The following is a 22,986-nucleotide window of genomic DNA, read 5'->3' as shown; positions in this document are numbered from 1 at the left end:
GAAAAACCAAAAAGGAAAAAAAAAAGGGGGGGGGGGGGGATCAAGCTGGTGCCCACTATAAACTTCAGTCCTACTGACTAGAGTTCATAGGGCTAAAAGGTGCTACTTTTTGCATGCTACAAGAGAAGAAAGTCATCAATATTACCCAGCTACAAACCCTGCAACATACAATAGTGTGACCTGGCTGCAAGATACACTGATGCAATAGTGGCACAAACGTTATGGGAGCAACCAACCACTTCTTGAATGGGTTTAAGGCCTGTTTCATGAGCTGGAAACCATACCTGACACTGTTGCAGTGGCTAAGAAACTGAGACTAGACTGTTCTGGGCAGGATGGAAAACACTACTACTATTACTACTACTATTCTGTTACAACAGCAGTTCTGTGGGTTGAGACCCCTTTGGGTGCTTGAGCGACCCTTTCACAGGGGTCACCTAAAACCATGCTAAATATCAGGTATTTATACTACAATTCATAACAGTAGCAAAATTACACTTATGAAGTAGCAACAAAAAATAATTGTATGGGTTTTTGTTTTGTTTTGTTTTTGTTTGTTTGTTTTTTAACCCAAGACCTCTACAACAAGAGGAACTGCATTACAGGGTTACAGCATTGGGAAGATTGTGAACCATTGTGCTAAAGGAATATAACAATAGAATGACTCTTGATGACATATTGCTATATTGCACAAAGATCAGCCCTTATCAGATAAGCTTCTTCTTGCAGTAGATGGGAAATTCAGAGGAGACCTACAATATGCAAAAAAGTAAGAGGCTTTAGAGAATGCAACCCTAAATGGGATGTCTTCATCAAAGCCCTCCTTTCAAGGATCAAGGATCTACATGAAACATGCAGAAATATTATAAGAAGCAGAGGTGGTGGATGTCTCGAAAGAAACAGCATTTACAGACAAAACAGGAATAAACTCACAGAAACTGATGACATAAAATCTGAAAACATTCAAACCAGACAAAATCCCAGCATGAAGAAGTGACCACAAAGTTACACCAGATACCAAAAAGCTACTTGGAAATGATAACTGCTGGGAAAGGGAGTATCAGTTTTCTCCAATGGGGTGACACTGGGTATATCAACAATACTCCAAAACAGGCCCAATGCCCAGGAGTAGCCAGACAACACAAATAAGATTCCAGATTTTCTGGGTACTTTTCAGTTTAGTTTGCTTTTGATTTATTTCTATTATTTTGTCTTTTTGTGTTTATTTATTTTGTTTTTCCTTTGAGAAAGAGTTGTGTGTGAATCAAGCTAGGTGAGTAGGAAGGTAGAAAAGATCCAGGAGGAATTAAGGAGAGGAAAAAGAATGTGATCAAGTATATCATACAAAAATATCTTAAATAAAAATAAACACAATTTCACGCTGTAATTAGGGCAGGCCTCAACCCCCAGCAAACTTCTTGCTTCAACCTAAAAGTACTAGGATTACAGATATGTACTATCACACTTAGTAAACATATTTAAACATTAAAACATATTTAAAGTTTCTTCATTAATATATTTATTTTTTACATTCTATATTTTATACCCCCACGCCCTGTCTACCCTCCAACTGTTCCACATCCCACACCTCCTGCCCACACCCCTGTCTCCACATGGATGCCCCCCACCACCACCTGACATCTAAACTCCCTGGGGCCTCCAGTCTCTCAAGGGTTAGGTGCATCATCTCTGAATGAACACAGACTCGGTAGTCCTCTACTGTATGTGTGTTGGGAATTTTTTTTTTTATTTAACCCAAGAACTCCATTATTCATTTTAAAGAATATCACATTTTTAATAATATGACAGAGAGTGTAAACATGTTTATATAAATGCAACACACACAGCAGTGAGTCTTACAATTGATGTGGTTCTTATTTGATGCAAAGTGAATGAAACAGGAACCTAACATACTGGGAAAGTGAAGTAAAAAACATGCTGAAAGAGAAACCTTTCAGATTTGCAGTCATCCTCAATCAAATATTTATTCACTCACAAGCATCATGTGGTCTCAGGAAATACCAAATTCACAAATTACTTTTTGAAACTACCTTGATTTCCTTAACTGTTTCTGTAATGACAGTTGCAGAGAAAAAGCAAGGATAGACTTAATTTCCTAGACGAAAACTATCCTTATCTTACATGAGTCTTTTCTAGAAGCCAGTCTTTAAACACACTGATTCAAAAATAACTCGGGGAAGAAAAAACCTAAAATGTGGAAAAGGTAGGCTAAACATAGACCCTAACAAAAGTAGCCACCACAGTGAGTGCTCTGTTTCATTTCTGTTGCTGTGATAAAACATCCTGATAAAAAGCAATTTGGAGGGAAAAAAGTATTTATTGAGCTTACAGTTCCAGGATAAAACCCATCATTTCAAGGAAGTCAAGGCAGGATCTTAAAGCATCACATCAGTCAAGAGCAGAGAGAAAATTAATGTATGATCCTCCGTGTTCGGTTGTTTATTAGTAGTGCTCACCTAGTACTCTCTCTGTTTATACAGGAAAGGGCCGGAAATTATGTAATGGCACCACCCACAATGGACTAGATCTTTCTGTATCAATTAACAATCAAGACAATTCCTCAAAAACAATGCCCAGAAGACAATTAATTTTGATAATTCCTCAATTGAGACTCTTTTGTCAGTTGAGTCTAGGCTGTAACAAACTAAAAACAACCATCCCAGTATATAACTAGAGCTTGATCTCAAACTTATCTCTGGGAAACAATATGAAACTAGAACTGAGAGAGTTGTAAGCGCTGGTAAGTGTAAACATAAGCATATATTAAATATAAATGTATATGTATCCCTAGTTTTTTATACTTTTTTTTTTTTTTTTTTTTTGCTAAATCATGAATGAACTGGATGCTTGGGAAAATAAACAAACATAAAAGACTTTAAGCAGTTACAAGGCTGATCTTTAGATTGAAATTGCACAGAGCAGGATTAAGTCACAATGATAACATATTAACATATTATCAAGCTGGGCATGGTGGCCTATTATCTAAGCATGAGGTCAGCTAAAGCTCTGAGATTACCTCAGACTTGGAGATCATTCTGGGCAGCAGAGAGTTCAAGGTGGGACAAAAATAACAAACACAAAAAACACCACATAGTCTATTTTATTTATCATCCATATTTTATAATTGACAAAACAAAGGTCAAGAGAACCTAATGATAATGAAAAGCCTTACATTTGAATATACTATTAGCCATTGAAGATGGAAAATATGCATTTACTAAATATCTACCCACCAGTCATATCATCTCTTAGTCAGATATAGTCTCTATAGTCTCAAAAGATGAAGAAATAATCTTATATAATAAAACTTATTACAAGTTCAATAACTGGACAATACTAGTCGTGTAAGTTCAAATAACCTACATGGGAAAATGAGGTTTAATTTATTCCCCAAACATACAATGAAGGAAACCTAATAGGAAAGAATAAACTACAAGATACACAGAATGATTACTTGATTTTTAGAATTCACTTGGAAGAAAAAGAATCAGGAGCTGGGTGTAGTGACAAATGCCTTTAATCCCAAAGGCAGAGACAGGAGGATCTCTGTGAGTTTGGGGCTAGCAGGGTAGTATAAACATAAACATATATAAGTATAGATGTATGCTTATCCCTAGGTTTTTTTTAATAAAGTTTTATTTTATGTATATGAGTACACGGTCACTATCTTCAGACTCACCAGAAGAGGGTGTCAGCTCCCATTACAGATGGTTGAGAGCTACCATGTGGATGCTGGGAATTGAACTCAGGCCCTCTGGAAAAGCAATCAGTGCTCTTAACCCCTGAGCCCTCTCTCCATTCCCCATCCTAATTTTTTATAGATTTTTTTTTTCTAAATCATAAACTGGAGTCTTGGAAAAACAAAACAGAAAAAACTTTTAAAAATTAATTACCTACCAAGTTCTAAGACAGCCAGGACTAAATAGAGAGGCAATCAAAGTCGAGCTCTAGTTATTTGAAAAGTATAATAAACAGGACTAACTGTGCTGAAAGGAGTATTAAGAACAGGAAATTATAGGCTGGGGCAGTATTCCAGTAGGTAAAATACTTGCTCTTCAAGCTTAAGTTTAATCTCTAGGGGCCACATTTTTCAAAGCTGGACATGGTGGCCAGTGTCACTATGAAGGTGGCGATAGGTGGGTCTTGCTGGCTAGCCACTCTATCCTACTTCCAAGTTGCAGGCCAGTGAAAGGCATGGTCTTAAAATAAACAGACAAATAAATGTGGAAAACATCTGAGAACAACAAAATTGTTCTCTAGCTTCTACATACAAATAGAAAAAAAACAGGCACACATGAGGGCGCACGTGCACACACGTGTAAACTATAGCTACAAAATTCCTTTAAATAAAAAAGATGTGCTCTGATTCAAAGATGGCAGCAACTATAGAAGTGACATTTTTCCCTAGCACTTCAGTGTTCAGTTCTCTAGCAAATTCTTCATACCTATTGTCAAATTTAATACAAATTCTGAAGACCAGTTTTGAAGATTTTTTTTTCTTTGCTTGATTTTTGTTTTGTTTTTTTTTGTTGTTGTTGTTGGTGGTGGTGGTGGTGGTGGTTTTTGGTTTTTTTTTTTTTTTTTTTTTTTTAGAAAATTTCTTATTTAGTTCAAGCTGGCCTCATATTTGTCAAGTAGCATAGGCTGGTCTAAACTTGACATTCCTGCCTCAGCCTTCCTGAGTGCTAGATTACAGGTCTGTGACTTTGGGTCTTTCTGAGACAAAGTCTTGCTATATAATATAACCCAAAGTGCAAAGACCACATACATGCTGAGATGATCAAAGACCACTGTTCTCTGAAATACAAGGCAAGAATAAAAGGATTAACTAAAAAAAAAATTCAAAGAAAAAAATTAAGTGACCTTCTGAGGGTCTCAATATCAGTAAGTGGATGAGCTAGTATTCTCACATCATATTTTTAAGCAGTACTTTATTTTCAGACAAATGCAGACCAATCTTCAGTTCCATAGCAAAGTATGTACAAGTAATCAATCATATTTGCAGAGAGTTTGCAGTGGCCTACCTGCTTTCCAAAGAGGCATGATTCACTTGGTGTGATAAATGAAATATAGACCAGAAGAGCTTATTGGGAGTAAAATAAATTATACTTTTTATATTATAATTCATCAATAATATATAAACTGAAATATCTATTTCCAGTACTGTTAAGTCCAAAACCAATACATTGTTGATTATGAAAAGTGATGAAAGTATACTTTGTCTGGAGGAAAAACCTAGCCCTACACATGCTGATGGTTCACAAGTGGCATAGGCAAACTTTGCAATTAGTATTGTTTACAATGACATGCAATGAGAAAGCAAAGATTAAGACATGCTATGTTTATGGGAAGAGTAATTTTAAAACCTAATTCATTAGTTAATAAGTATAGCTAGATGTTATCTATGCTTTTAGCCTTTATAAGTGACTTAACTTAAAAAGAAAGAAAGAAAGGAAGACAGAAAGGAAGAAAGACAGACAGACAGACAGACAGGCAGGCACGCATTTTTGTCATCACTTTATGGTTTCACATTTGTACTTATATAAAATATAACACAGTTACACATAGTCATTTTCTACCACAAATGCCTTTCTATAACTCAGTTTAAAACCTATGATAATCATTTAAGATTTTTATTTCTGGGGCTGGAAAGATATCTCAGTGGTTAAAAGCACTGACTGTTTTTCCAGAGGTTCTGAGTTCAAATCCCAGCAACCACACGGTGGCTCACAACCATATGTAATGAGATTTGATGCCCTCTTCTGGTGTGTCTGAAGACAGCTACAATGTACTTATAAATAATAAATAAATAAATAAATTTTTTTTAAATTTTATTTCTGTGTAATGTCCATGTGTCTATCTATGTGTAAGTATATACACATGAATTTAGGTGCCTTCAGAGACTAAGAGAGGCCACAGGATCCCTGAAACTTGAGTAACAGGTGTCAAACATGGGTGCTAGGAACTAAGTCATGGTCCTCTGCAGTAGCAAAAAGTGCTACCTCTGAGCCATCTTTCTTTTTTTTGGTTTTTCGAGACAGGGTTTCTCTGTATAGCTCTGGCTGTCCTGGAACTCACTGTGTAGACCAGGCTGGCCTGGAACTCAGAAATCTGCCTGCCTCTGCCTCTCAAGTGCTGGGATTAAAGGCGTGCACCACCACTGCCCGGCCTGAGCCATCTTTCTAGTTCCACAAAATAATCTTTTTTTAAAATGTGCATTGGTGTTTTGCCTGTATGCATGTCTGCGTGAAGGTGTCAGATCTTGAAGTTACAGACAGCTGTGAGCTGCCATGTGGGTGCTGGAAATTGAACCTGAGTTCTCTGAAAAAGCAGTCAATGCATCTATGCTCTTAACTGCTGAGCCATCTGACCAGTCTCATAAAATAATCTTGCTTATAAGAATATCAATAAGGTGATTAAGGCAAAGGTTTTTGTGTTTGTATGTATGTATATTTGTTTGCCTATCAGTTTAAAATAAGGTTTCTCTGTGTGATTCTGGGTATCCTGGAACTCCCTCTGTAGACCATTCTGGTCTCAAGCTCAGAGATGCACCTGCCTCTGCCTCCCAAGTGCTGAGATTAAAGACACTTTTTCCCTGCCAGACAAAAGTTTTTATAGGAGCTTCTATTACATATAAAAAACAGAGAAAAAGAACATTCATTATAAACGTTAGTTTATATGAAAAGATTAATACCCAATACATGTGGAAGGCAGAAATTTACAACAGGTGTCATCCTCTATCATTCTCCGCCTTATTTATTTGCTACAGGGTCTCTCATTGAACTTGACTTACTATTTCAGTTAGGGTTAGGTTAATTAGCCAAAGAGCTCATGGGTTCTGCCTTTTTATACCCTCAGCTGTGGAGTTCAGACCTGCACCACGCCCAGCTTTTATATAGGTACTAAGAGTCTGAACTCTAGTGTTCATGTTTGTACAAGAAGCATTTCCTCCAATGAGCTATCTCCCTAGTTCCTAAAAAGTGATGTCACTTTATTTTCTAAAGACTTATTTTTATTTGATTCATATGTGTGTGTGTGTACATGTGGATGCAGGTGTGTGTTCTCAGAGGCCAAGGGGCATTAAATCACCTGGAGCTGGAGTTACAGACAGCTGTAACAAGCCACTTTACACTGGGTGCTTGGCATTAGATCACCTGGAGCTGGAGTTACAGGTAGCTATAACAAGCCATCTGATACTGGGTCCTTGGAACTAAATTCTCATCCTCTAGAAAAGAGGCAAACACTCTTAACCACTAAGCTATCGATTTAATCCACTAAAAGTAATTCTAAAAAGTAAGTATCAAACTAAGGATGAAGCTTAATGGTAAAGAGTGTAGCTAGCAGTCACACTGCACTAAAATAAAAACAATAAAAACCTTGAGGGGAAAGGGGAATTACTGGAGTTGAAACGGACACTACAGTGCTGGCCATCAAGGATGCAGTCAATGTACTGTCTGTGAAAGTAAATGTTTAATGAAGATTAAACATTAAGCTAAATATATAAAAATAGTAAATTGGTCTAGCAACAAACTATTACACACAAATCAACCATTCAAAGTAATAAAAACTAGTGATCCTCTTTCCTTCATTGTTGATGTATCAGCTCATCTTCATGCTGACTGATAAAGATGAATGAGAATGAGCAATGTGAAGTCCCTTTAACAGGAACAAAAAATATTTAGGTACTTGTACTGACCGGCTCAGAATCATAGCAATAATCATCCCAGCTCTGTCTGAGAGGTTTCTTTGTTATCTGAAAGTAAGGTACATTAGTTAGGTAGAAGTTATTAGGGTGGAATTATACTTCTGTAATGATCTCTGAGATGCATTTTGTATAGCAACATACTCTAATAAAAACTAGATAAATATTTAAATTCTGGGAGATTGTATATTATTCTATTCAACTTATATATGTCATTGCCCAGTGGCTCTGATATTTGTATTAATCACTAAGTTCCTTATCCTATCAGTACTGATATTATGCATGTATGCCGTTACTACTCCTTACTCAAAAAATGTCAGAAAGACTATAAAATACTGAATCAGTAAAAATTATCATCTCATTTCTAAGTGCTTACAACTTTGTTTAAAAAAAAAATTACTCAGGCTGAATTAGTAATTTTTAAGATACACTTAATTATGTATAGTTAAAATACCCTAGCAGTCAAACAGAAAGTGATGTAATTTCTAAGTTCTAGATCTATTAACATGAAGTTAAGGTAGTTTATATTAATATGAAGTTGTAAAGTTAAAAAATACCAGGTAGAGCATACTGTACATTTGAAGAAAAGTCCATGGTGTTACGTTGATAATATTTAATCGAAAAATTTTTACTCACTCAAGTGTAAATTAAATAAAAAAATCCTAAGAGTACTTTTCATTGTCACAAAGACATTTTCCTATAAATATAATATTTTCCCTCAAACAAAAAATGAGGGATTATTTTATTCTTTAAGTAATATACTATAGTAACAATTCCACTAATAATTGGATTTGAAATTTTAATATGAGGAATAGAAAAATAGAGAAATCTATATCTGGAAAATGTGTGAAGATACTCCTCAATATGAAAGCTTAAAGCTGAATTCTGAATTTTAAAGAAAAAAACACATTCTCTACATCATTTGCCTTTGAGAAATTTCATACTGATGCTTTGTTCTATTTTGTTTTGTTTTTAACCACAAGAAATCACAACGTAGCACAAGCTGCCCTGGAATTCGTTATAGAGACCAAGCATGGTAATCCTCCTGCATCAGCTTCCCAATGATTTAGGATTACAGGAATGAGCCATTATGCCCGGGTTCTATACAATGCTTAAGAGGACAGTTCATTAAATTATACAGTAATACTCTATGCCAGTATCATAGCATGCAGACATATGTGAATTAGAGTACAAAACATGCAAATCAAGTTCAAAGCAATCTCTCTGCAATTCGCAAGCATTAATCAACAGTTACACTTAACATCCTGGGGTATGTAAAAGGTCATTCATGACAAAAAGAATGTAACATTTTTCTGATAAGAAAGTATGATAAAACAGTTTAATATTATTAAAAGAATCTCACAAAATGCACATAAAACATACATAATTTTATCCCTTATATGAAGCAGATAATCCTTTTTAAATTTGGAGGGTATGCCGCATAATTTTTTTAGACTGTCTACATAAAGGCAAAACATATCTATATATAAAAGAACTACAAAAATTCCTCAGTAACTAAAATGTAATCATGCTCTACATTTCAAAATGTTTTTCATGAGTTCTTACCTGGTTGAGAAAATGGTACTCTTCAGGCTGTTTAAGATGGAATGCTAACCTCTCTTCTTCACTTGCTCCTGCGAGAAGGTAATAGAATACATGATAGTTCCTGTTGGGAACAAAAAATAATGAACATGACTAATTCTAGAAACATTTTTTATTTTGTTTGGTCATAAAAAAGACAGTTGTCTTTCACCTGCTCAAACAAGGAGCAAAAATTTATCCTTAACTTATCTGTACACTTTGCACAATTCATACAAATACCTTTACAGTACGAATAATTTTGTTGTAAGATTCATATATTTCAGAATGACCAAGATGCAGCTCTGTCAAGATTCATCCTCAGGGATGCTGAAAAGCCCTGCTGTTCTAGCTCCCTGCCTAATCCTGCCTCACTTGATGCTGTTCCCAGAGACTTGCTCCTAGAACAGCTTCAGAAATAGCTGCTGATCCCGATGACCTCGGTTCATCCAGACTTTCAGACAGATCCAGTCAGAATATCAGTCAAGCCCTGTACTTTTTAAGCATACACAGACTGGATAACAAATGCTAAAGCTAGCTTTCTTAAGTCTAACCTATTTTTCCAATATTTCTACCCTCCCCCGCCCCTTAAAAAAATAATATCCATTGCCCCAATTCAACAGAAAGAAGCTATAGAGGATCATCATCCCAATTCCTTGGGTTTGGGTGTCTGGTTATGGTTATTTTGTAAATTATAAATAGACTGGTATTTTAAGAGATAATTTGGAAATGGTCATAATTTTGGACAGGAAGAAAACAAAATAAAGAGCTTAGACTTGGGGATTTCTGTCTTTCCTTCTTCTCTATCTTTTCTTTCTTAGGTAAAGGGAAGGGGGGTGAAAAGAAAAAGGGGGATAGCATAATATTATATAAAAAAATAGATATATGGGTTGGATTGCTAAACTTACTCTTATACAAAAAATTTTATAGTCATAATCTTACACTGGTAGAAATCTCTAATTTCTGATACAGAATTGAAGTTACATTATTCTTATATTGGTACAGAATTGATACGATACAGGTTTAAAGTTTTCATTGGTATAAATCTTTGTATATTGACAAAAATTTTAAATTAATTTTATTACTCTTAGATACACACTGTGCCTATGAAACTCATTCAAGAATACAAGGTTTAGCGGGGGGGGGGGGGCATGCCTTTAATCCCAGCACTTGGGAGACAGAGACAGGTGGATTTCTGAGTTCAAGGCCAGCCTGGTCTACAGAGTGAGTTCCAGGACAGCCAGGGCTACACAGAGAAACCCTGTCTTGAGGAAAAAAAAATAAAAAAATAAAAAAAGCAAACCGGGGAAGCAAGCCTAGTGTAAGAAACATCCCCCCATAGCCTCTACATCAGTTCCTGCTTCCTGACTTGCTTAAGTTCCAGTCCTGACGTCCTTTGGTGATGAAGTGTAAGCTGAATAAACCCTTTCCTCCCCAACTCGCTTCTTGGTCATGATGCTTGTGCAGGAATAGAGACCCTGACTAAGACAATATCCAATAAAAATCTTCCAACTGAATTTAAAAATATAGCATTCCACCCAAGAAAGAAATAGTAGTTAATATAAATGTAAAATCTGTGAACAATATACAGTGGAATAAGGACCACAGAATACAAATAAAAACATATACCGTTCATTATGCTCTTGGTAAACAAGTCTAGATTTTTCCAGAAGATATTTTTCAACATAGGCCCTGAAAAAAATAAATTGGTTGATATAATAAAAATTAGTTTATATAAATAATAAAGTTTAATATAAGGTAGATTTTATTTATTTAGACAGTTCAAAACCGTAAGGATCATTTATCAGATGACAGCTACACATCCACCATTCTAACTGTTAGAGATGATATTAGCATTATCCATGTTAAATTCTCAAAATCCTAAGTCATCAAATGGCTAGTGCATGAGATAAGTGAACATATCAAGAGTAAATACACAATGAAACCCTGTTTTAAAAATAAAAACAAAAACAAATCAAAATCATCTACTAGCAATCAGCAACACAGGCATCATATGAATATGAGCCCGTGTCTGATTTCACTACAAAGCCTGACTTTCAGTTTTACTACTTCCTAGACATCTCTTTTCCTTCCATCCTAATCCATGAGTTCTACTAGAACACAAGCTATCAGTTCAGAGAATGAGATGGTCATATTATGCCTCTACATTTATCTGCCCAGCACAGTGCTGAGCAGATCACATATGCCTGAGACTTTATTTAAAGCCAGCTTAGGAAAAGAAAAGACAAATGAATTAAATATGTTTACAACTTAATCATTGTTGAAGAAAAAGAAGAGACAAATGGATTAAATATGTTAAGACGTAATCATTATTGAATCTACCTAGGATGTCCTTGCTCTATTTTTTCTATTTTGTGTATATTTGACTTTTTAAATAAAATTATCTAAAATTTACCTCACGATGTCAAGATAATTAGTTTTATATTCAATTTGACCATCTAAGTTCTATGACAATGCTATACACATTTTTTTCTTGCCTCTTCAAATATAAGCTCTTGTTATGATGACAGTCATTTACTAAAGACAATTTCTCACTTCATAAAAATTATTTTCTTGTCCTTTCACTTGGCAAATTTTAACATAAATACCAATGTTTTTCATAAGGCCTCCAGAAACATACTTCAATCGACTTATCATTTACTATAATCAACCTATATTCGTATCTATTTCCCCAAAAAGACAATGAAAAAGACAAAGGCAAAAAACATGTTTACATAGGTTTTCTTAATCTCCAATATTTAAAACAATGCCTGATACTCAAAATGCACCCCACATATCTATGCTTAATAAGTAAAAAATGAGTTAATAATGCTCAATCCAAATATATTGTTTACTCGGTTTGTGTTCACCATAGAAAAAAATGTTTAAACTTTTTTATGAAATCAACCCTAAGAGCCTGCATTTCCTTCAATAAAGGAAACTAGACATCTATTTTCTAATTCACAAAACTATCTTAAGCAATGAAGATTATTATTACATTTGGGGTTAAAAGCAATACACATGGCTTTACCTATTGCCATTCTCTTCTGAAACACAACTATAAGCCGAACTCCTTGACTATATCCCACTTTAAGAGAAAAGTACCAACTGAGCCTTTGTAAACTTTGTAAGTCTCAAGAATCAAGAAAAGAAATGACCTATGAAACTGCTATTGAACATCTCCCATGGACTTTTGTGGTTGTTGATAACATTGGTTTTAGGTTCTTCAAAGATGGGCAAAAACATTATATGCACAGTAGTTTTGGCCATGTTTTTCTTTTAAACACAGAAATACATAAGATTGAGGTATAATTCAAATAGCATAAAAAACAAGCTATCATCTACCTATTATATGGGTATAAAAATCATAATAGTAACTATAAAATAGAAGAATAACAATTTACATGTATGGTATATATTCATGTGTGAGTTTGTACTGAGAAATTTTCCTGAAATGCAAAATAGTTCAATATTAGAGAGAGAAAAAAAGTACAATGCATTTCAGAAGGAAGACATGTTTATCTACATAGATCCCAAACACAACTTTGATGAGATTTAATATGCAACATTAACATAATAGCATTTCAGCTACTGAAAGGCTACAATATGATTCCAACTCTACATTTTGGAAAAAGTAGTGTGGAGACAGGATAAGACCAGTAGTTACAAAGACCTAGAAGGTAAAAAGGCTGAATAAGCCAAACACAAAAGATTTTTAGCACAGTAAAACTATATTGTCTGTACTAAAATGGAAACTGTAAATAGCATCTCTGTAGTTCTCAAGCCAAAAGAATGTAAAACACAGTGAGCAAACATTAATACAAGTTATAAATTTCACAATTAATAAAAATGTAGCAACAACACTGCTCATCAACTTTAACAAACAGAGCACACCAACACAAAATTTCTAACAAGGAAAGCTATGCTGGAAGAGATGGAAATGATATATGGGAACTCTGTAATTTCCATTTCCTTCTGTTACAAATCTAAAACTGGTCTAAAGAATACTGTTAATCTTTAACCTATAAAATACATTGCTAGGACAATCAGATGACTCATCACAGAAAATATACGGCTTTTTATTGTATCAAAATCAAATACCTTGATTGGGAGAATACTAATTTGAATATATAGAAAAATGTGATTATCTTCAGAAATAAAGGATCAGTTCCTAACTTGAAAATAAACTTTAGAAAATAAATACATGCAACTGTCAACAGGTAACAAGTATAAGCATGTGAAGAATTATAATTAGTCTTACAACTTTCTCATTATAATTAGTCCTACAATTTTTTCAGTTTGAACCCACTAAAAACATGGGAAAAAACTATGCAGATATAAATATCATAATTCATAGCTTATGAAACTAGTAATAACTAAATACAAATATGCTCCAGGAGCTAGAGAAATAACTCAGCAATTAAGAGCAATGGCTGCTCTTTCAAAGGATTTGGGTACAATTCCTAACTCTCACATGGCAGCTGACAACCATCTGTAACTCCAGTTCCAGGGGATCTGATGCCCTCTCTTCTGTCCTCCAAGAGCACTGAATTTACATGGCATACACATACACTGGAAATAAATTGGTATACACATACACTGAAAATAAATTAGATTTTAATGTGTGTATGTGTATATGTACCAAGCATATGTGCATATATAATATATATACATGTGTGTGTATGTGTGGGTGCTTCTAAAGTGGCAGTACTTACCCAAGTACAGTGCCTGTTTCTTGGTAATTTACTTGAATAAACTTGCCAAAACGACTTGAATTATTATTATGAGCTGTCTTTGCATTTCCGAAGGCCTGTAAAAATAAATGGTTTTTATTTAAAAATAATTTTTAAACATTCGTTAGTCTTTAGACTAAGAAAAACCAGTAAGGTATATTTGAGATAGAATAAAAGAAAATAAGAAAAGGCTGAAAAAAAATTAAGATTTTTCACCTTATTCTAATTCAGTAAAAATGAATCTCCATTTTTAAAACTTAATATACAGGGCTGAAAAAAAAAATCACTCAGTTGTTAAGAGCACTTGCTATGCAAGTATGATGTGAATTCATATTATAACACTCCTGTAAAAAGCCCATTATGGGGATGCACAACACCTGTAACTCCAACACAATAGGCAGATGGAGAGGAGGAAGGTTGAGACTTGCTGGCCATTCAATTGGTTCCAGATTTAGTGAAAGACCTCAAAGGAATGAAGATAGACAGTGACAGTGTAGAACAATATGCTTGTCTTGTTTCTACTTCTATGTCTAGAGGTACTTCCAGGTACATACATGTGTACATATAACACATATATTCATATACACATACACAAAAGTAGTAAAATGAAAATATGTTTCTTTTCCAGGCCCATGCCTTTAATCCCAGCACTTGGGAGGCAGAGGCAGGTAGATCTCTGTGAATTTGAGGTCAGCCTGATCTAAAGATCATTCCAGGACAGTCAAGACTACACAGACAAACCCTATCTAGAAAAACAACAACAAACAAACAAACAAAAACAAAAACAAGGGTTTTTGTTCCCAACAACTTCAGAGTCATGGAAGCCATAGCAATAGCCACATTTGTAAACACCAGAAGTACCCAGGAGGCCCGGGAAATGCTGATGGCTTAAATCACCACAGGACCAAATACAACGAATATGATTCTAAATGGCATTACCAGTTAAAGAGGAACCAAAGCTTCTGCCTGTCAACTGTGGAAAACTTTGGACGTTGGTGAGTGAGCAGACATGGGTAAATGATGCCAAAAACAGGAACAGGGCTGCCCCATCACTACGTGATGCTGCATAAGCATCCTGTCATTGTGAAGACAAAATGCTTATGCAGAAAAGCTAAGGAGGAAATTCAGGATGTGGAGTAGGGTTTTTTTGTTTTGTTTTGTTTTGTTTTTGTTTTTATTTTTTTCCGGAGGAGGAAGGGTTTGGAGTATGCTGGTGGCTTGAAGCCACACAAAGAGGCTCATTAAATACAGCAAATTCTTTTAAAATAAAATAATCTCATTAATGTCAAGATTTCTTCATATTCCAAGGGCAGCAAATTTCTTAAGTTTATACTAAAGCATTTTGCAAAGCAGAAAAGGCTAAGAAAATAATTACATAAAAACTGATCATTCTAGAAGTACACAAATGAAATTCCAGTAAAGTACTATAATTATCTATTTAAAACAAAGCTATTGTACAGATGATAAGACAACTATATGTCCTCTGTATCATCACCCAAAGTGTATACCAGGCAAGGGGATAATGACAAATGGTGTTGACACCACTAGAACAAGGCTGAGGTTCTTCCACAGCACTGGTCACCACGATTTAACCTGTCTAGCATTTCCAGAAAAAAAGTCTCCAAGTGTTGTCTTCATCTAAACTGACTTGCTGATCACTCACTGAAAACAGCCTCTCCACACCCATTACACCATCATGTTTGTTTCTCCAAAACAATCAGAGGCAACTGTTTAAGCACTAAAAATACCTAAGGTGGTAATAATAATGTGGAGGGTAATAATAAAGTGGACCTCATAATTACATGTATAAAACAGGCTTAAAAAGGTATGAAAGGGCTGTAGAGATGGCTCAGCAGTTAAGAGCACTGACTGCTCTTCTGAAGGTCCTAAGTTCAATTCCCAGCAACCAAATGGTGGCTCACAACATCTGTAATGAGATCTGATGCCCTCTTCTGGTGTGTCTGAAGACAGCTACAGTGTACTTAGATATAATAATAAATAAATCTTTAGGCAGGAGCGAGCAGGGCTGACCAGAGTAAGCAACCTCCATTCTTAGCATCCACATGATGACTCAAAACCATCAGTACAGCTACAGTGTACCCATATACATAAAATAAATAAATAACTCTTAAAAAAAAAAAGGTATGAAAGACAGGGCTAAGATAGGTGACTTGACAGTTAAAGGCACTGGCTGCTCTCTGAAAGAATCAGGATTTAATTCTGATGGGGCTAATACCCACTGAAAACTTTAGCTCCAGGATATCCAATACCCTCTTCTGGTCTCTGCCAGCACTGCAAACATGCAAACATGCATGCAGCAAAAACATTCATATACATAAAATAATAATACAAAATTTCTTTTATAAAGCATTAAAGATTGCTATACATGTATAATACAAAATTTCTTTTATAAAGCATTAAAGATTGCTATACATGTAGAAAGCTATGTGCATGTAAGACACTTGCAAATGTCAAGGAATATATATGTATATTCAGGAAAGTGCTCAGACTTGTATTTGAATTTGAGGCTTAATGAAACAGAAAATAAAAGAGAAAATGAAGTTGATTCTTAGCAGCCTTAATAAGGGTAAAAAGAATGCTTCAACAAGAATACAAACCCTCAAAGAAAAACCTGAGAGCATTAATATGTGTGGGCATCTTTAAATGTTCCCATTCATTCATAACCACAAAAAACAACAGAGAATTATATGTAAAAAAGAATACAGTATTTAAAATATTAGTTCAAAGTCACAAAACAACCAAAAACAAGTAGCAAAACTAATAATCACACCCTGGAGAAACTTTATTTCCAGAAGTATCACATTATATTGAATTCCAGTTTTCATGTTTTTTGTCGAGCCAAATACAAACAGAATTTTGTCCTGCTTCTTTGTAAAGAGATAGGCTACTATTCCAGTGATTCAAAAGAAACTCTTTTTGGTTTTTTTCTTTTGATAGTACTAGTGTTAGAATGCATGGCTTACACATATCAAGTAGTGTTCTTATCACTGAGTGACAAGCAATCCTAACTCCTATAAGAATCACTTCCAAAAATAAATGAGTATCATATCTGCCTTGTTTCTTTGCCACTTAGAGCTTCCCTTGGCCACTAAAAATGATGTCATCTTCTCACATTTACCAATCTTTCCTTGAAGATTTAAGAAAATTATTTCTAGCGAAACTATGCCGGGGCCTAGCAAACACAGAAGTGGATGCTCACTGTCAGCTATTGGATGGATCACAGGGCTCCCAATGGAGAAGCTAGAGAAAGTACCCAAGGAGNTAAAGGGATCTGCAACNCTATAGNNGGAACAACATNATGAACTAACCAGTACCCNNNAGCTCTTGTCTCTAGCTGCATATGTATCGAAAGATGGCCTAGTCGGCCATCANTGGAAAGAGAGGCCCATTGGACTTGCAAACTTTGTATGCCCCAATACAGGGGAATGCCAGGGCCAAAAGAATGGGAATGGGTGGGTAGGGAAGGGGGGGGGGNGGGGTATAGGGGACTTTTGGGATAGCATTGGAAATGTAGTTGAGGAAAATACATAATAAAAAAAAAGAACTCTTTCACTTTATACTTTTTCTGCTATTAATAAAAATAATAAAAACTACAAAAAAAAAGAAAGAAAATTATTTCTAGCTGAGTGTGGTGGCACATGCCTTTAATCCTAGCACTAAGGAGACAGATATGTGGATCTCTGTAAATTCAAGGCCAGCCTGGTCTACATAGTGAGTTGCTGGACACAGGAAAGCTAGAGCTATGTAGAGAGAGTTTATCTTTTTTTAAAAAGGGGAGCAGGGGGAGAGAAAACTATTTCTATATACCTTACCTCAAGTACTGGTCCAGCTCCAAGAATAATCTGTTCTACTCCACTGGCAAATCCTTTCTGACTGAGAGCAGTAAGGTGGTGAATAAGAAAGTTTGTGCTTTGAGTCTTCCCAGAACCACTCTCTCCTGAAATCACAATACACTGATTCTTTTTGCGCTGAAGCATCGCATGATAAGCTACATCTGCCACAGCATATATGTGGGGCTCAAGTTTTCCCAACTGGTGGTTATCATACATTTTGACATATTTGGGGTTATAAATAGGAAGAAATTTGAATGGATTAATAGCTATTAGAATACTGCCAACATAAGTATAAATTTTTTCATGCTTAAAGCGATTCCGGAGGTTTTCTAAGAGAGTTTTCTCATTCAAATCAGGCAAGCTACATAAATCATCAAAGTCTTTCTGTTGAGGCTGTGGAAGAAAACCCCGCTCCATCATCCTGCGGCGTTCTTCGGTTACCCGTAGCCATGACTGAAGGCTACCATAATGAATTGATCCATCAAGGTTTTTTTCTCTCAGAAGAAAGCGGTAGTCCTCTCCACTCAAGCGATTTTCCAAAGCCATTCGGGGCCACAACATCATTCGCTGAACTGGACAGTCGGTTGGATTGAGTATCCATTCTTCTCCACCAAATTCCTTTACCTCTGCTAAAACATAGCATTTTGTCTTGTCTAGGTGAAGTCTGTTTATAAGGGAGTCAATCACCTCAGCAGCTGTGGAATTTTTTCTGGCAGGAATTGGACAGTAAATTGTTCCTTCTGAAATTGTCCCAGGATATATTCGCAATGTGTGTTCATTATCCTCAAAGCGTCGTCTTCCTCCATCACTTACATTCATATTGGATCTTGTCCCATCAGAAAGGACAGTATGTGGTCAAGACTGGGCAAACCATTTTCTTGGCAAAAGAACTGGAACACAAAAGATAGAAACACTGAATATTGTTTTCAAAAATGAAAGCTTTAACAACCATATTGACTACAGCTTTCTGGACATAAACTCACTGTATAAGAACAAGTATTACATTTACACAATGGAGTACTACTCAGCCATTAAAAACAATGAATTTATGAAATTCTTAGACAAATAGATGGATCTGGAGGCTATCATCTTGAGTGAGGTAACCCAATCACAAAAGAACACGCGTGATATGCACTCACTGATAAGTGGATATTAGCCCAGAAGCTCAGAATCCTTATTAGAAGGGGAAACAAAATACCCATGGAAGGAGTTACAGAGACAAAGTTTGGAGCAAAGACTGAAGGAACAACCATTCAGAGACTGCCCCACTTGGGGATCCATCCCATAAACCAAACCCAGACACTACGGCAGATGCCAACAAGAGCCTGCTGACAGGACCCTGATATAGCTGTCTCCTGAGGGCTTCTGCCAGTGCCTGACAAATACAAAAGTGGATGCTCACAATTATCCATTGGACAGAGCACAAGGTCTCCAATAAAGGAGCTAGAGAAAGTACCCAGGGAGCTGAAGGGGTCTGAAGCCTCATAGGAGGAACAACAATATAAACTAACCAGTACCCCCAGAGCTCCCTGAGACTAAACCACCAACCAAAGAAAACACATGGTGGGACTCATGGCTCTAGCTGCCTATGTAGCAGAGGATGGCCTAGTCGGTCATCAGTGGGAGGAAAGGCCCTTGGTCCACTGAAGGTTCTATGCCCCAGTATAGGGGAATGCCAGGGCCAGGAAGCAGGTGTATGTATGGTGGAGGGGTAGGGGGTGAGCAGGGTGAGGAGGAATGGGATGGGAGTTTTCAGAAGGGAAACGGGGAAAGGGGATAATATTTGAAATGTAAATAAAGAAAATAATTAAAAAAAAAAAAGAAAGAAATGTACTACTTGGTTTGAAGTGGGTGATTTATGTCTAGTCTGGCCCTTTGAGGTGGAAAGACAACACACCTTTTGATCTGGACCTTGAGGCAGGGGGATACACCTTTAATATGGGCCATGGACCTTATGCTATATAAAAACATGGAAGAAGGCAGATATTTTTTAAAAAGTTATTTAAACAATAGTTCTGGAAGCAAGAATGAAAGAGTTCAAATTTTCTGCCTCCATATCAAACATTAATTTTGTCAGAACTGAGTCTAATATATGAAAAGAGGTCTGGTAAACTGGCTATTTGGATAAAGGTGCTTCTCCCAGGCCTGATGACCTGAGTTTGATGCCTGGCAAACTATATGATGGAATGAAAAGAACCAACTCATTCAAGTTGTCCACTGAACTCTACATAGGTGCTGTGGTACACTGCATATGCATGCACACACACAACCAAAATACATTTAAACAGGCTAGTTCATTTTATTTTGCATCTCTCTGATTATTAGTAAGTCTAGGTTACTCTAATCCTTTCATTTGCCATGTCAGCTGGTCATTTATTTTTCCCTTTTCATGAATTCTCTTTTCCTTATCAATTTGAATGAGCATTATAGGTATGCTTCTTAAGCATTTTTTTTCATACAGCCTTACTGCAAACCTGTTATGCACGTTTGAAACTTGATTTTTTTTTCCTTACATGAGCATCTTTTGACTATTAAAGAGAATTTGAAGTACTGAAAACAAAGTAGTAAGATAGCAGAGCAGCTACAGATGAGAGTGTTGCAAGTAAGTTGCTGGCTGTCAAGCTAGATGAAAAATAAGCTCCAGGTTCAGGGAATCCTTCCTCAAAGGAAAAAGGTGCACAATAATAAGAGGACATTCAAAGCCTCCATACAAACACACTGTGCAAACACCCATACACACTCATGCACACACCATAGAAAGACAAAGAGGGAGGGGATCAAAAAAAAAAGACACTAAAGATGATGCAGCCAGAAAATTCTCAGTTCCGATAAACACTTTCAGCAGTAGCAAAATAAAATAAATTAATAATCAACGTATAGGAAACAAGCCATTTTCATACAGCATTAATAAGCAAGCTGGGGGGGGGGAATCAAATCAGCAAACAACCCCATTCACAGCAGCCTAAAAAGAGGTGAATAGCTACAATGAAAAGGTTTTACTGAAGACATCAGAATATAAAAAGATATCCCATGCTCGTGGATCAAAACTAGTACCATGGGAAAAGAAGTGGCTCAACAAGTTCATCCCTGTGACACAAGCATCTCAAGAGCTGAGAGCTCCAGAAGCCACATTCAAAGATAGATAAGCAAGGCAACCCAGCATGTGAGCAGCAAAGACAGGGTCTCTCCAATACAAACTGACAATCAAGAAACTAAAACAACAAACCCCAAGTTAAGTAAGAGAAGTTACCGTAATAAATAGGATAGAGAATATTATTAAGAGACACTAAAGAGCCCACACACACATGAACTTTCATACATACATGCATGCAGAACTTCCAAACATACAGAAAAAACTAATATTGTAAAATTGGCTTTGTTAGGATTTGAGAGATGGCTCAGATCAAGATCACTTGCTATCCTTCTGGCAAACATAAAAAAAATTTGGATGTAACTAAAGTGAGCTATATATTTAACACAATCACCACCAAAATGGAGGAGAGGAGGGACAGAGGCTTCAAAATACTTACTCCTTCTAATAAAAGTATTAAAACACTTTCAAAGACATTACTATTTTTAATGATGTATTAGTAGTGAGCAATTGTTGTTATTAATTGTGTAATTAATAATTATTAATAATGAACGGTATTGTGTGTACTTTAATGATGTCTATGTAAGTATGTAAGCATGTGTAGATATGTACTTCCTGACACTTTAGGACTCCTTACTCTTTCTCTGAAGCTTCTACTCCACCTCTGTGCATGTGGCTGCTTACCAATCCTCCCTGCCTAACTCAGAAAGTCATGGTTTTCTCTCTTCCTTTTCTCCATCTCCTTCCTCCAGGCAACTTTCTTGCCTTTGGATTTTTCTTTCAGGCTGTAACAAAAATTTGTCCTCAAGCTTTTAAAAAAGGGGTTGGGATTAATACAATAAATGTCAAACTATTACAACTGTCAACATAGGCAACAGATCAGATGGACTGAGTAGAACTTAGCATTTGAAGTAAGACAGGGTTAGAAGAAAAATCAGGAAATGGCAATTATAGGTAGGAAAATAATATATATTACTCACATGCAGGAGCAAATTTAGAAGTAAAGCAAAATAAGAGTTACTCTCTTCACATTTTATTTTTATCCTAAAATTTATTTCAGATTAACCTGCACTTAAGTATTTCTTTTGATGTGTCTTGGGAATCAGAACTACAGTGAATATATCCATAGCTACCTATGTCTTCCATAAAGTTTGCACATTTGGAGATCTTGTTAAAGACAGATATACTTAATTGAGGCAAGACAGTAAAAGAGGAAAAATTACTGGGATGCAGAAATGTAAAGAACCCATACACCTTGGGATCTAGTTTGTGATTCCAGTTGTCTAAGACTCAAAAAACTTCTCAACTAATGATATTATGTTCATTTTCCTAAAGACCTCCTAAATAAGGATGTCTGAAACAATAAACTGTGTTTGCTTGAAAACAAAATACTTGAAACCTTGAGTTTAACTGTAAGAGCACTCCTCTTATTCTTAAACCCAAATTCTTTAAGTAACTCATATTTAAGAAAAGTAGCCTCATATAGTTCTTACTTAATTTAAACTTTATTTTTTTTTAACTTTGCTTACTTTTTAAATCTTGTAAATTATATCCTTAGAAACTTATAAAGGCATAATTACACATAGACACAGCTACTATAAAGACACTGAAAGTATCTTCTCTCCAGAAGCTTATACCCATGGCTCAGGAAATGTAATATATACTTCATTCATGTCCCTTTCCCTAAATGCCTGTGCATTTTCAAATCTAAGGCACAGAGCCGGGCGTGGTGGCGCTCACCTTTAATCCCAGTACTTGGGAGGCAGAGGCAGGCGGATTTCTGAGTTCAAGGCCAGCCTGGTCTACCAAGTGAGTTCCAGGACAGCCAGGGCTACACAGAGAAACCCTGTCTCGAAGAAAAAAAAAAAAAAAGGTAGTTGATACTTCTTCCAAAATAGACAGAAGTGGTTTGTTAAACAATCAGCTCATGTGACTGAACAACTCTCATAATTATATATATTGAAGGTGCAAATGTGAAGTGCTGGGATTAAAGGCATGTGCCACTAC

General features: G+C 35.9%; 2 protein-coding genes across 7 annotated transcripts in view; both read right to left on the bottom strand.

Annotated features, from left to right (window-relative positions):
- Positions 1-22,986, bottom strand: part of Myo9a (myosin IXA) — a 173,112-nt gene that overhangs the window by 128,165 nt on the left and 21,961 nt on the right. For 5 of the 6 annotated variants that reach the window (XM_029481618.1, XM_029481617.1, XM_021171284.2 and 2 more), the window contains exons 2-6: positions 17,868-18,778; positions 14,017-14,111; positions 10,931-10,993; positions 9,290-9,389; positions 7,718-7,774 (exon numbers count right to left, since the gene is read on the bottom strand). In XM_029481618.1, the coding sequence (XP_029337478.1) occupies positions 7,718-7,774; positions 9,290-9,389; positions 10,931-10,993; positions 14,017-14,111; positions 17,868-18,707 (1,155 nt within the window). In that variant the 5' untranslated portion in view covers positions 18,708-18,778. Of the gene's footprint in view, positions 1-7,717; positions 7,775-9,289; positions 9,390-10,930; positions 10,994-14,016; positions 14,112-17,867; positions 18,779-22,986 lie in introns of those variants that run through there. The other variant, XM_029481619.1, reaches the window with a different exon arrangement.
- The window catches only part of Gramd2a (GRAM domain containing 2A), a 104,188-nt gene continuing 99,867 nt past the window's right edge, over positions 18,666-22,986 (bottom strand). Inside the window, exon 12 of the mRNA XM_029481622.1 lies at positions 18,666-18,778. Within this exon, the coding sequence (XP_029337482.1) occupies positions 18,724-18,778 (55 nt within the window). The 3' untranslated portion in view covers positions 18,666-18,723. The remainder of the gene's footprint in view (positions 18,779-22,986) is intronic.

This window comes from Mus caroli, chromosome 9 (genome assembly GCF_900094665.2).
Source record: "Mus caroli chromosome 9, CAROLI_EIJ_v1.1, whole genome shotgun sequence".
Classification (NCBI taxonomy): domain Eukaryota; kingdom Metazoa; phylum Chordata; class Mammalia; order Rodentia; family Muridae; genus Mus; species Mus caroli.
This window is presented reverse-complemented; position numbering and strand designations above follow the sequence as displayed.